The sequence below is a fragment of the Macaca nemestrina genome, chromosome 12 (assembly GCF_043159975.1).
Source record: "Macaca nemestrina isolate mMacNem1 chromosome 12, mMacNem.hap1, whole genome shotgun sequence".
Lineage (NCBI taxonomy): Eukaryota > Metazoa > Chordata > Mammalia > Primates > Cercopithecidae > Macaca > Macaca nemestrina.
The window spans coordinates 102,479,573-102,493,410 of record NC_092136.1 but is presented as its reverse complement, the minus strand read 5'-3'; the positions used below and the strand labels follow the sequence as shown (position 1 = coordinate 102,493,410).

The 13,838-nt window shown below is 37.9% G+C and overlaps 2 protein-coding genes across 3 annotated transcripts in view; one reads left to right on the top strand and one right to left on the bottom strand.

Moving 5' to 3' along the window:
• The window catches only part of LOC139357576 (interferon-activable protein 208-like), a 274,308-nt gene that overhangs the window by 195,695 nt on the left and 64,775 nt on the right, over positions 1-13,838 (bottom strand). The gene's annotated exons all lie outside the window — the stretch shown is intronic.
• On the top strand, positions 2,901-13,573 carry LOC105493713 (matrix metallopeptidase 7). Its single transcript, XM_011761574.3, has 6 exons — positions 2,901-3,056; positions 5,988-6,214; positions 6,300-6,448; positions 8,998-9,126; positions 10,680-10,841; positions 13,283-13,573. The coding sequence occupies exons 1-6, from the start codon at positions 2,940-2,942 to the stop codon at positions 13,309-13,311; spliced, it is 813 nt and encodes a 270-aa protein (XP_011759876.2). The 5' UTR covers positions 2,901-2,939; the 3' UTR covers positions 13,312-13,573.

The following is a 13,838-nucleotide window of genomic DNA, read 5'->3' as shown; positions in this document are numbered from 1 at the left end:
CATTACAGGTGCCCGCCACGACACCTGGCTAATTTTTGTACTTTTAGTAGAGACAGGGTTTCACCATGTTGGCCAGGCTGGCCTCAAACTCCTGACCTCAGGTGATCTGCCTGCCTCGGCCTCCCAAAGTGCTGGGATTACAGGCGTGGGCCACCATGCCCGGCCTACATTTGTTACAATTGAAGAACCTACACCGACACATCATAATCACCCAAAGTTCATTGCATTTGTGGTCACTGTTGGTGTTGTACATTCTGTGTGTTTGGACAAATGTAAAATGACATGAATCCACCATTATAGTATCACACAGAGTAAATGCACTCCCCCAGAAATTCTCTGTGCTTTGCCCATTCATCCCCCAATCCCACGTCCAGCCCACACAACTACTGATATTTTTACCTATTTTTGCCTTTTCCAGAATGTTATATAGTTGGAATCATACACTAAGTAGCCCTGCAGATTGCTTCTTTCAGTTAATAATATGCATTTAAGATTCTTTCACGTCTATTCATGGTTTCACAGCTCATTTCTTTTTAGCACTGAATAATATTTCATTGCCTGGATGTCCCGCAGTACATGTATTCATTCACCTACTGAGCGACATCTTGATTGCTTCCAAGTTTGGGCAATTATGGATAAAGCTGCTATAAACATCCATATGTATGTTTTTGTGTAAACATAAATTTTTATCTCCTTAAGATAAATACCAAGGAGCACCATTGCTGCATCATATGGTAAGAGTATGTTTCATTCTGAAAGAAACCATCAAACTGTCTTCCAAGGTGGCTGTACCATTTTTCATTTCCACTAAAACATCCTGCATTTGCCACCGTCAGTGTTCTGGATTTTGACCTTTCTAATAGGTGTGTAGTGGTATCTCATTACTGTTTTGATTTGCATTTCCCCTATAACATATGACGTGAAGAATCTTTTCATATGCTTATTCACTATCTGTTTATCTTTTCTGGTAAGATGTCTGTTAAGGTTTTAGGCCCATTTTTAAAATCAGATTGTTTGTGTTCTTATTGTTGAGTTTTAAAAGTTACTTGTACATTTTGGATAACAGTCCTGTATTGGATATGTCTTTTTTTTTTTTTTTTTGAGGGTGTCACTCTGTCACCCAGGCTGGAGTGCAGTGGAGTGATCTCAGCTCACTGCAACCTCTGCCTCTGAGGTTCAAGCAGTTCTCGTGCCTCAGCCTCCTGAGTAGCTAGGACTACAGGCACGCATCATCATGCTTGGCTAATTTTTGTATTTTTATTAGAAACAGGGTTTTGCCATGTTTCCCAGGCTATCTCAAACTTCTGAGCTCAGGCAGTCCACTGGCCTCAGCTTTCCAAAGTGCTAGAATTACAGGCATGAGCCACTGCACCTGGCCATGGATGTGTCTTTGCATTTATTTTCATCCAATTTGTGGCTTATGTGCTCACTCGCTTGAGGAAATGCCTTTTGATTTTAATTCAATGCAAATATTACCAAAAACCTGATATAATTTCATTTTTAGCTGATTCGAGTTCATAAATATTCATTATTCTACAAATATTTATGATGCACCTTATCATATGTCAAACTCTGACTAAGGATACCAATTGCTCTAGTTAAACTGTGACCATACAGAATCAAGATGTCTCTATAAAGAGAGCAAATTTAATTAACTGATCTGAAAATTTTACCTTTGCTGGCTCACGGTGCTCAACTACCGTGTAATTTAAGTGACATGTGATTAATTAAATTTTTTAGCTCCAGTATATTTGGAGTGTTTCCCATGATGTATTAGAGTCAAAAGCCATGGTGCTCTCCCAAGTAATGTATAATATAATAAAAGAGACAGACCTATTACAACATGAATAGGCAGTGCAGTGGGATAGAAAAAGCACTAAGCTACTATCTGTGTGAGCTGAGAGAAGTATAGTAAGTTAAATTGTCATCTTGGCCTCAGTTTCATCTTTGGTAAGAATAGAGTCATTGGGCTAGAATCTGTAGGTAATGGATTCTTACTGCTATACGTAGAATAACCATTTTGTGTACTAAGGACCAATGCATCCCTACCTGTAGCTGGGTAGCAGCCAGAGTCAGAGTGATTGGAAGAAAAAAATTGGATACAATGATTTCCAAGTTGAAGGTCTAGCTTTGGAAGAATCTGTGACTATAAAATGAGAAGCAGAATAAGTAAGCCAGATGAACAGTTAAGCCCATGCTTGCAGATTTTTGTTGGCTTGGTATTTTTTCATGTTTATTTCAAGAAGAATTAGAGGCAGTGTTCACCACTAAGAAAAGACATAAACTGATTAAAAGGAGACCCAAAGAAGGGAATTATCACTGCTCTGCCAAGGGACCCGGAAGGTGAGGGGACACAACACAGTTCTATGGTCGCCATTAATCCACCCGCACAGCAGCATCTCCATCTGCCTCCTGCCATCTTTCCCCTGTATAGAGAACGACAGGATGTTGGTGATGTTCTATTTCTTGACTTTGGTGACTGTTACAGTCTTTGCTTAATTATATTTCATTATTTATATGTTTTGTGCACTTTTTCATACCTTTCAATTTTAAAAAAATCCTTTAAAAATATATGGTACAATCATGTCCTGAATGATGCTTCCCTACATTTTTAAATTGAAAAGACCTATGTGAGCAGTCATTTGACTTTGGCAAACAAATGAGGTTTCTCATGGATTCAATTTTTGCGGCAGACAGAAAAAAAATCCTTTGAAAGACAAATACATTGTGTGCTTCCTGCCAATAAGGATGTAATACTTCCTCGTTTTAGTTAATGAAAAATAACACATACTTTCAAAGTTCTGTAGACTCTAAAAAGAAAGAAAACACTCAAATGAGTCACCTATTTCCACATTCGAGGCTCAGAAGCTATATAAATTTCTGCAGTCACTAGCAGAAAACACCAAATCAACCATAGGTCCAAGAACAATTGTCTCTGTATGGCAGCTATGCGACTCACCGTGCTATGTGCTGTGTGCCTGCTGCCTGGCAGCCTGGCCCTGCCGCTGCCTCGGGAGGCAGGAGGCATGAGTGAGCTCCAGTGGAAACAGGCTCAGGTATGTCACAGCCCACTTACTTGGGGTTCCATTCTTTTGCCATCTACATTAAGAAATGTGTTTTTCAATTATTTCCCTTCCCATGTTAGCATTGCAGTGGAATTTTCTTTGGGGTAGTTTTTCTGATTATAAAAGCAATATATGTTTTCATCAAGTAGCCATTAAAAGCAGGTTTCAGAGTCTGCTCTAATCGGGCTTGAGTTCCAACCCTCCACTCACTATGTAGATAGACTCAGGAAGGTCATTAAACTTCTGCAAGCTTCAGGTTTCCAATTTGGAAGTTGGAGATAAGCATGGTATCAACCAAATGAGGGTATTGTAAAGCATTTAACACAATACCTGAAACATTGTTTAAATTAAGTTCTTATTTTTATTTACTATAACTTGAGATTCTTTTTCTATAGCATACAGAATATTGCCTCTTAAGATACAACTTGTAAATATACTGTTTGTATATTTACAAAACTGTTTGTAATGGAGATATTTGAAGTCAGAAAACATGGGTAGAAGTTACAACTCTCCAACAAATCAATGATGATAGACAAGGCATTAACTTTTGACTTTGTTTTCTCCTGTGTCCAGCAGAAAAAAAATACTATGTGTTTTATATCACATGGGGTATTCTAGTAAGTAAATGAGGTGATAACAAAACCGACTAGCATGTATGTAACAATTGTAGATTATAAAGTACTACATATACATTGTGACATTTAATCCTTAGTTCTATAAAAAGAGGAAACCAAGGTTAAATTGATTCGTATACTTATTAGTGGTAGAGATAGAAATCAAGGACAAGTGCTTCTGGTTCAAAAATCATGTTCTTTCCAATATGCTTCTTAATAAGCATCTAATAAATACAAGCAGTCTACTAATTATTATTTGGTCAACTAATGGGATGATTACTCATAAGCATTATTTGTAAATTTAGCTTTAAGCATAAGAAAAGTCAATTTTTAATTTGCATTAACTTAGACTTTTAAAAAGTTCCAGTTATAACAAGTTAGATTGAACCACATGAAGTTACTAGTATTTAACTTTTAAAATCTCCAAAACAGCAATTTTATATGGTTCCACCTAATGAATTCTCCAGAAAGAGTACTTTGCATTTAGTTTCTTTACTTAGAGTGCAGGTTAGCAGAAACTTAGAGTTTCTTTACTCGGAGGGATGTTAGCTAGGTTTAACAAAAAATAGGAAAAGTCATCTCAACAAAGATTTACCAAATCTCACATCCAGAGGGTGTCTTGGTAAAGTCTGTAGCTCTAGAAGGGATTAAATGGGTTATTTGTTTAAGTAAAGGATCAGTTATCAATTGTCATGGATGAACATAAGTATTTGTTGTACTTAATGAGACAACTGTTGGCAACAGGAAAAAAGTTACAATATTAATAAGATTTCTTACATAAATTGCATATTCCTGAGGTGTCCTAAGACAGGTAACCATTACCATCTACTCAAAATAAACTGCAAATTAGTAAGTCAATGTTTAAATCTTTTTTTTTTTTTTTTTTTTTTTTTTTTTTTTTTTTGAGACGGAGTCTCGCTCTGTCACCCAGGCTGGAGTGCAGTGGCCGGATCTCAGCTCACTGCAAGCTCCGCCTCCCGGGTTCACGCCATTCTCCTGCCTCAGCCTCCCGAGTAGCTGGGACTACAGGCGCCCGCCACCTCGCCCGGCTAAGTTTTTGTATTTTTAGTAGAGACGGGGTTTCACTGTGTTACCCAGGATGGTCTCGATCTCCTGACCTCGTGATCCGCCCGTCTCGGCCTCCTAAAGTGCTGGGATTACAGGCTTGAGCCACCGCGCCCGGCCTGTTTAAATCGTTTTAACAACAGTACTATCAGGCATCATATAACCCTACACATGTTTCTAATGCATAGAAGTCAAAACACTTAAGTTCAAATACTGGCTCCTTCAGTTACTCACGAGGTGATCTTATGCAATTTATTTAACTTCTCTGAGCTGTGTTTCTTCATATATAAAATAGGGATAACAATGCCATACTTGTTTCATAGGGTGGTTATGAGGTTTACATAAAATAAATATGTGAGTGCCTGGCACTAGTAAGTGCTTAAAAATGTTCCTGTGAGGTTGCTATTGTTAGTTCGTTCACTTCTGTTGTTGTATTTGTGCTGCTGGATTCCTATTCTCATATCCAGATACTGAGAACCTTTAGAGAAATTCCCAGGAACCCAACTTTGTGTGGAATAAACCTGGGAGACCTACTGTATACTACAATCTCCCAAAGTGGGTTTGACTAGAGATTTACCAGCAGAAAGAGGGGCTGGGAATGGAATGAGCAGAAAGAGGGAAAAGAGGGCCTAGGAGTCAGGAAAGTCAAGTCCAGTTCTGCTACTAATTTAAGGTGTGAACCTGGGCACATAAATCATTTAGTTGTTATAAGCTTTGGTTCCTTCGCTGGATTATTAAATTGAACTACTTAATAATTTGCTAATATCTTTTCCCAGAGCTAAAATTTTAAGACCCTTTAACTTTTGGCTGGAACTACATCTCAGCTGGACCTTAGAGAGGGCTGGTTGACCTCAGCTCTCCCCCACAGGGTCTATGATAACACAGAGAGAAGGTCCCAGTTGTACCCCTGAGGACAGACTGGTACATGCTTCCTGATTGCTCTTACACACATCCAGGCTTTATAAAGTGTATAGTGTATTTCTGCCCCAAACATTTAAAGGGATTTTTTAAAAACTGAGGGATTCTTTTCTTTTGCTCATGAAATGGCATGCCAGTGCTTCATTAGCAATATTAAATTTTCTCCTCACTAATGCACACTTATTTTACTCAGTGACTATGTAATTATTCTGTCTTCAAATCATTATTTGAATCCACAGGAACCAAAGGCAAGAGATGTATAAGCTTCTAAGATAAAAGAAGATAATAAAAAAGAACTATAGATTAATTACTCTCTTTTCAATAGGACTATCTCAAGAGATTTTATCTCTATGACTCAGAAACAAAAAATGCCAACAGTTTAGAAGCCAAACTCAAGGAGATGGAAAAATTCTTTGGCCTGCCTATAACTGGAATGTTAAACTCCCGCATCATAGAAATAATGCAGAAGCCCAGATGTGGAGTGCCAGATGTTGCAGAATACTCACTATTTCCAAATAGCCCAAAATGGACTTCCAAAGTAGTTACCTACAGGTTAGTTTTGCTCTGGCTCATTTTGGCAAAAACAATGAAGCCTGTTTCCTAAGAGGTCAAACATTGTTTTCTTGTTTGCTACTAGGATTGTATCATATACTCGAGACTTACCGCATTTTACAGTGGATCGATTAGTGTCAAAGGCTTTAAACATGTGGGGCAAAGAGATCCCCCTGCATTTCAGGAAAGTTGTATGGGGAACTGCTGACATCATGATTGGCTTTGCACGAGGAGGTAAGAAAGATTCCTCTAGGCTAATCCTGTGTCCTGTTTTGTTTGTTCATGGTTTATATCAGTGCTCTTTTCTTACGAGGATTAAAATCCTTTAATGAGATTTGATTGGTAGATAGATAGATAGATAGATAGATAGATAGATAGATTTAGTAATATTGTTATAATGTTTATAATCTGGTAATATAGAGCCAGTCTTTATAGGAGCAGTCGGCAAACTAGGACCCACTGAGCCAAATCCAGCCCACCTTCTGTTTTTGTAAACAAAGTTTTACTGGAACACAGTCAGGATCCTTCATTTCCCTATTATCTATGACTGTTTGGGGTCAGGCTGTAACTGTGACAGAGATGACAAAGCTTAAACACTTGTTATCTGATCCTTTACAGAAAAAGTTTGCCAATCTCTGTTTTGTAATGTGAATTATTATTTGTATGTACAGTCAAGAACTGCTTAACAATAGGAATACATTCTGAGAAATGAGACCTTTGGCAATCTTGTCATTGTGCTAACATCATAGACTACACTTACACAAACCCAGGTGATACAGCCTACTATCCAACTAGGCTATATAGTATAGCCTATTGCTCCTTGGCTGTAAATCTATACAGCATGTTACTATACTGAATACGGTAGGCAACTATAACACAATGGCAAGTATTTGTGTATCTAAACATATTCAAACATTGAAAAGGTAATGCACTGAGCTATGACATTATCACAGCTACTATATCACTAGGCTATAGGAATTTTTCAGCTCCATTATAGTCTTACAGGACCATTGTATATGTGGTCTGTTGACTGAAAGATCATTATGTAGCACATGACTATATGTTTACAATGTATCGAGCTAACATCAATATTAAATCAACAGAAAGAGCTGTAGCTTCCAAAGGCCTCAAGAGGCCCCTGAGAAGTAGTATATAACCTGTTGCTAATGCCTTTCATGTGGCAAGGAAGTAGGAAATGGAAACTTTCATATTAAAGAACTTAAAAATATATAACCCACTAGGGCGTGGTGGCTCATGCCTGTAATCTCAACACTTCGGGAGACCGAGGCAGGTGGATCATCTGTGGTCAGGAGTTTAAGACCAGCCTGGCCAATATGGTGAAACCTCATCTCTACTAAAACAAAAATTAGCTGAGCATGGTGGCGCATGCCTGTAATTCCAGCTATTTGGGAGGCTGAAGCATGAGAATCGCTTGAACCCAGAAGACAGAGGTTGCAGTGAGCCAAGATCACACCACTGTATTCCAGCCTGGGCAACAGAGCAAGACTATGTCTCAAAAATATATATATATAATATATATAATACATATATATTATATATATATAATACATATATAGTATATATACAAATATATATGTATATATAAAAATATATACATATATGCAAATATATATATTTTTATATAAACCCTTTTTTTAGTATATGGGTTATATATATGTGTGTGTGTGTGCGTGTATATATATATAACACATATACATAAACTGTTCTTAATTGCTAGTGTTTCGTGGTGCAACTTTAGAGAAAAATGTTGCCCATTTAGGTCTGTTCTATGTGGAACTGTCCGGCTACTGTAGCTGAAATTTGAACTTCAACCCACAATATTGAAAACACTGAAGAAAATGCTATGGGAAAGCACTAATCATAGCACTACAAGTTTTTTAAGAGCTAGATAAACTGGACCGGCCTCATATCACCTTGAAGATAACCAGCTCCACATCACAAATTAAAGGACTATCAAAAGCCATTTTAAGAGATCTTGAGCATGGCTCTCTAAGAGACTATTTACTATGCCCACAAAGAATAAGCTAGGTTTTTAAGAAAAAAAAAACATATGAAATGGTGTACAAATTACCTGCCAAATGCAGTATTCATATTCATTCTCCCTCCCACCACTCTTTGACAGAGCAAAGTGGTCAAATTTAACAAAAGCTTAAATGCAACCCTAAGTTAGATATAACTGCATTTTAAGTCCTATATCCAGTAAGCTTTCAATATATGGTGATTATCAGTGATGAGCAATGATTCTGTGAAAGGAAAAAGTGTCTGGGCCAAGAAAGCACCCCAACTACCCTGTGAATGCAACTGACAGCGTGTAACAATGCCAGCTACTTGGATTGGGCTGCTTTTTTTTTTTTTTTTTTTAATTTATTTTTTGAGATGGAGTTTCACTCTTGTAACCCAGGCTGGAGTGCAGTGGCATGATCTCGGCTCACTGCAACTTCCACCTCCTGAGTTCAAGCAATTCTCCAGCCTCAGCCTTCCAAGTAGCTAGGATTACAGGCATGTGCCACCACGCCCAGTTAATTTTTGTATTTTTAGTAGAGATGGGGTTTCACCATGCTGGCCAGACTGGTCTCAAACTCCTGACCTCAGGTGATCCACCCAGCTCAGCCTCCCAAAGTGCTGGGATTACAGGCGTGGGCCACCGTGCCTGGCCTGGACTGGGCTGCTTTTTCTAGCCTCAATAATCATATAAACTGAAAAATAAAATTATTGGAGAAAAAAAATCAGTCACTAAGAACAATCACTCCGTTTTCTTTCAGCTCATGGGGACCCATACCCGTTTGATGGGCCAGGAAACACGCTGGCTCATGCCTTTGCACCTGGGCCAGGTCTTGGAGGAGATGCTCACTTCGATGAGGATGAACGCTGGACGGATGGTAGCAGTCTAGGTATAGCATCTCATGTCTCTTCTACTCCACATCCTTTTTAAAATCCTGGACTTACACTAAGTTAAATAATTATTTTAATTTATAAGTATTGAGCCCTTGCTAAGTGCCAAACACTGTACTATATGCCTGAAATGCATTATTTCATGTAATATACTCATAATGCTACACATACAGAAGATGGACACTCAGGCTATGGAGTCAAGCAGCACTGGTCCAATTTGCTGTACATCTACCAATTACTCTGTGTCATTGGGCAAGTTATTGAATTTCTCTGAGCCTCAGTCTCCTCCTCTGTGGAATGGGAATATAAATAGTTCCCACATCAAGGATTCTTTAAATTAAATGGGATAATGCCTATATAGTGCCTGGAATATATTAATAATTCAATAAATTATAGCTCTTTCTTCATATTTCCAAAAAATACATGCTCCAAATGGAAAAGAAAGAGAAGTAGAAACTACGATATTTAAGAAGTATACACAATTCTGGAATTATTCACTATTTTCCAAAAAGAACCAATCCATGACTTAGTCTATCATATTTATCATTTGACATGGTAGGATATTATAGGCACATCAGAGAAGTAATGGAGAAGACTCTGGCATAAAAATCCCAACTAGAGACAATTTAAAAACAAAAAATACAAAAAAAAAAAGGTTACCAACTGGCCCTAAAAGGGAAATTTGTATTTGTGTTTGGCAAAGGGAATTCACCATAGCTTGCTGCCTTGCTTTGAAAATCTATGTAAAATTGTGATGCTGCCTCCCATTCACATCTAGCATATTCTTTTCATTCTTTTTTCTTCCCACTTAAGGTAGGTTAAAGGCAGTTTCCTTCAATTCAATGCTACATCACCAGAGCTCTGGCCACTCCTCAAACTCACAGGCTCACATCTTCCACATACTTGCAAAGCCTTTCAATGAGTCTGAAGGAGAGCAAAGGATATATGTAATATAAGTTAATGAATCAAAATCAAAGACAAAACTCAGCATTGCCTGGAGATCCTGCCTTTCAATCTTCACTTTCTCAAAGCCAACTTTCTCTCCTCTGATATCCAAAGTCACTAACATTTATTGAATGGCTGTGACTTCCCAAATATTGTGAAACTCTAGTTATCATGACAAATCTATAGGGCAGGAATTACTGTCTCTGTTTAACAGGCGAGAAACGGAGATTCGGCAACATCAATTAATCTGTCCAGAGTTGTCCAGCTAGTAAGCAGTGGAGCTACATTTCAAACCTAGGTCTTAGTGCTTTTAAAGCCTTTGCTTTCCACTGCAGAGTATTGCTGCCTGAATGAAAGAAGCAAATAAAAAACATTACACATTTTTAAGAAGCAGAAGTAGTGATGAGATTAAAGTACTCCTATTCTGATTGTCCTTCTAACCTCTCTCCACTTTTGAAAGCCTAGAAACAAATAAGTAAGCTACCGAGGGCTAAAAATCGGGTATTTCTCTTTAGTTATTTAAATTATGATATCATATATTATATGTAATATTACAATAATATATGCAGCTATTTTTATCATAAGTTTCTCACTTCTTCGGTTGTAGGAATTAACTTCCTGTATGCTGCAACGCATGAACTTGGCCATTCTTTGGGTATGGGACATTCTTCTGATCCCAATGCAGTGATGTATCCGACCTATGGAAACGGAGATCCCCAAAATTTTAAACTTTCCCAGGATGATATTAAAGGCATTCAGAAACTATATGGTAATATTTATTATTTCAAATAAGAGGATTTCACATTTTCTTTTTAGAGTGGGGTAGGAAAAGAAAGGCGAGGAAGTGGGTATTTACCTGGAAAACCACACTGGAACTTATATCAAAAAGCCTATTAAGGGGAGGAACTGGGGACCTTAGATACTTAAAATATAACTAGGCTGTGTTATACCTTGCAGATGTTAATTGTGAGTTTCAGTAACATAGTACAATATGGTAAAATTATGCAAATGATATTGTCAAGATTTTCTTCAAGCTGCCACCCACTGCTCTTCCTCTCTCAGTTTAAATAGTTTATTTAGGAGAGTGTCCCCTGTAGGGGTGGATTGAAGGGACAAAACACCTTTCTTCATAGCTGCCCACTCCTAAAGATTCAACTCTAAATAATTAAAAGTGACCCTACTATTCCTGTTTGCATATACATGCAGAGAAAGTGGTTAACCATGGACAGAAACTGCTTATCATTCCTGGTCTTGATACTTAGTATATCCCATGTCCCAATCTATACTTTTTTGGTTTAATCAAGTTCCAAATTCAGTTTTTTTAAGAAAACTGATTTGGATTTACTGAATTGAGTCAGCCAAAAGTAGAATTTGAGAAAGAAATCAAAGGACAAGAATAAAAACCTCTGTCTCTGGATAAAGGTAACGAAAGTAAGGTTCACAGAGGCTAAGTGGACTGTCCAAGGTCATGTGACTGCCAAGTGCTTGAGCCTTGATTCCAAATGAGGGCTATGTGACTTCATACTCTTTCTACTACATATCCCTGCCTATCACTGCCCAGTAAGCTTTTTATCCTAGTAAGATAAAAGAATACAGAATGGCATATTTAAATCAGCAGATATAACTAAACCTAGCCAGTAAAAAAGATCAGGATGAAGAGAATACACTGCAAAAAGATCATATAAGACTCTTCGAATGATCACGTGAGCAATGAAAGTGCTTCCACATAATAGAGGATTGTCCTCAAGGGAGAAATATTCCAGTAAGACACTGGATTTAAGATATCAGTTCAACCTAGCATTTACTATAAATTAGCATGTACCAAAATGTATTCTCAGAACACTAGTCCTACAGGGTGATTTCCAGATAAGGCGACTATGGAGAAATAAGTTCAAGAAACACTACCTACTATATTTCAGGTACATAGAATATTGGAGAGTACAGACTATTGAACAAACGTTTAACCGAGTGTTTCCTAAATTATAATCCTTTTTACGGGTCTTAATGAGTCCCATAAAATAGTACTTCAGAGAACGCACTTTGGAAAATGCTATGTAACTATTCCCAAAAGATCTGACTTAACGAACCACTGCTGTCCAAACGATTCACAAAATGCTGACTATTGTTGGTAAAGCTATCACCAAGAAAACTGAAAATACTACCCTCCCCTTACAGAAAACTGTGAAACTCATGGAATATTCTACAGCAGTCTGTAAATATTTTAGAACCCTAAGAAAAATACAAAGAGAATAAAGAAGATCCGAGGCATACTGATTAAATTTAATAGGAAGAAAAGAGACTAGTGCATTAAAACCTTAAGTATTAGACAAAAGGGCACCCCTGGTCAGAGGTGGAAAGAAGTAACTTCTGGACAAATGGAAATAGAATTTAATTATGTAGGCTGTAAATGTAGGGAGTTAATCTAAAACAGAATATGAGCAGAAAACATAGATTCCAAAGAAAGTGATTAAGATACAAGATTCCTAATGCTATACTCAGAATGATAAAAATAATAGCTGACTGGGCACGGTGGCTCACACCTTTACCCAGCACTTTGGGAGGCTGAGGCGGGTGGGGATCACTTGAGGCCACGAGTTTGAGACCTGGGCAACATGGCAAAACCCCATCTCTACTAAAAATACAAAAATTAGCCAGGCATGAAGGTGTGTTTCTGTAGTCCCAGCAACTCGGAAGGCTGAGGCATGAGAATTGCTGGAACCCAGGAGGCAGAGGTTGCAGTGAGTCAAGATCACACCACTGCACTCCAGCCTGGGCAACAGAGTGAGACTCCATCTCAAAAAATAAATAAATAATAGCTAACATGCACTGAGTACTTGCAGTATTCCAAGACTTCACATGGATTGACTCATTTAATTCAAGAATTCAATGAGACATTATTATCCACATTTTACAGATTTGTAATCCGATGCTAAGAGAGGTTAAGTAGTAAACTACCTAAGGTCACACAGCTAGTAAACTGGTAGAGACAAGATACAAAGGTACCTGAGCCCTGGGCCCACACTCCAGTCAATCCTGCCTTCTTAGCCTCTGGAGGTTGTTCTTCAGAATCTTTGTCCCAGGCACACAGAACTGGGCTGAGTGAATAATAGATTATACTTTCTGTGACATTTCCTTTGTCTGTATAATCTTAGGATGGTTTTTATCCATTTTCTACACATCAGAATGTTCTCTCTTTTTTTCTCTCAATAGGAAAGAGAAGTAATTCAAGAAAGAAATAGAAACTTCAAGGAGAACATCCATTCATTCATTGGATTTTATATCATTGTTGCACAATCAGAATTGATAAGCACTGTTCTTCCACTATTTAGCAATTATGTCACCCTTTTTTATTGCAGTTGGTTTTTGAATGTCTTTCACTCCTTTTAAGGATAAACTCATTTATGGCGTGACTGTGTCTTACTCATCTATACTAGCAGTGGGTAGATGTCAATAAATGTTATGTACACAAACAAATAAAATGTTTATTCCGTGGTAAATTTATTTATATTTGGGAGCACTCTTTCTATGGCAAGTGAAGACATACTATACAATGAAAAGAAAGACTAGGACAAAGAAAGAATCCCACCACACTATTTTGGGGTCTTCTGCTGCACCTCACCCTTCCACCCAAGAGGGAAGGTAGGAGCTCCACCTCTTTATCGTTCACTAGTGTGCCTAAAGTTACACTAATTTCCCCTTACCTTTGTGGCCCGTGCTCTCACTCTGAGTCCTCTGGAAAATCCAATTCTTCCCACAAATGTCTGAG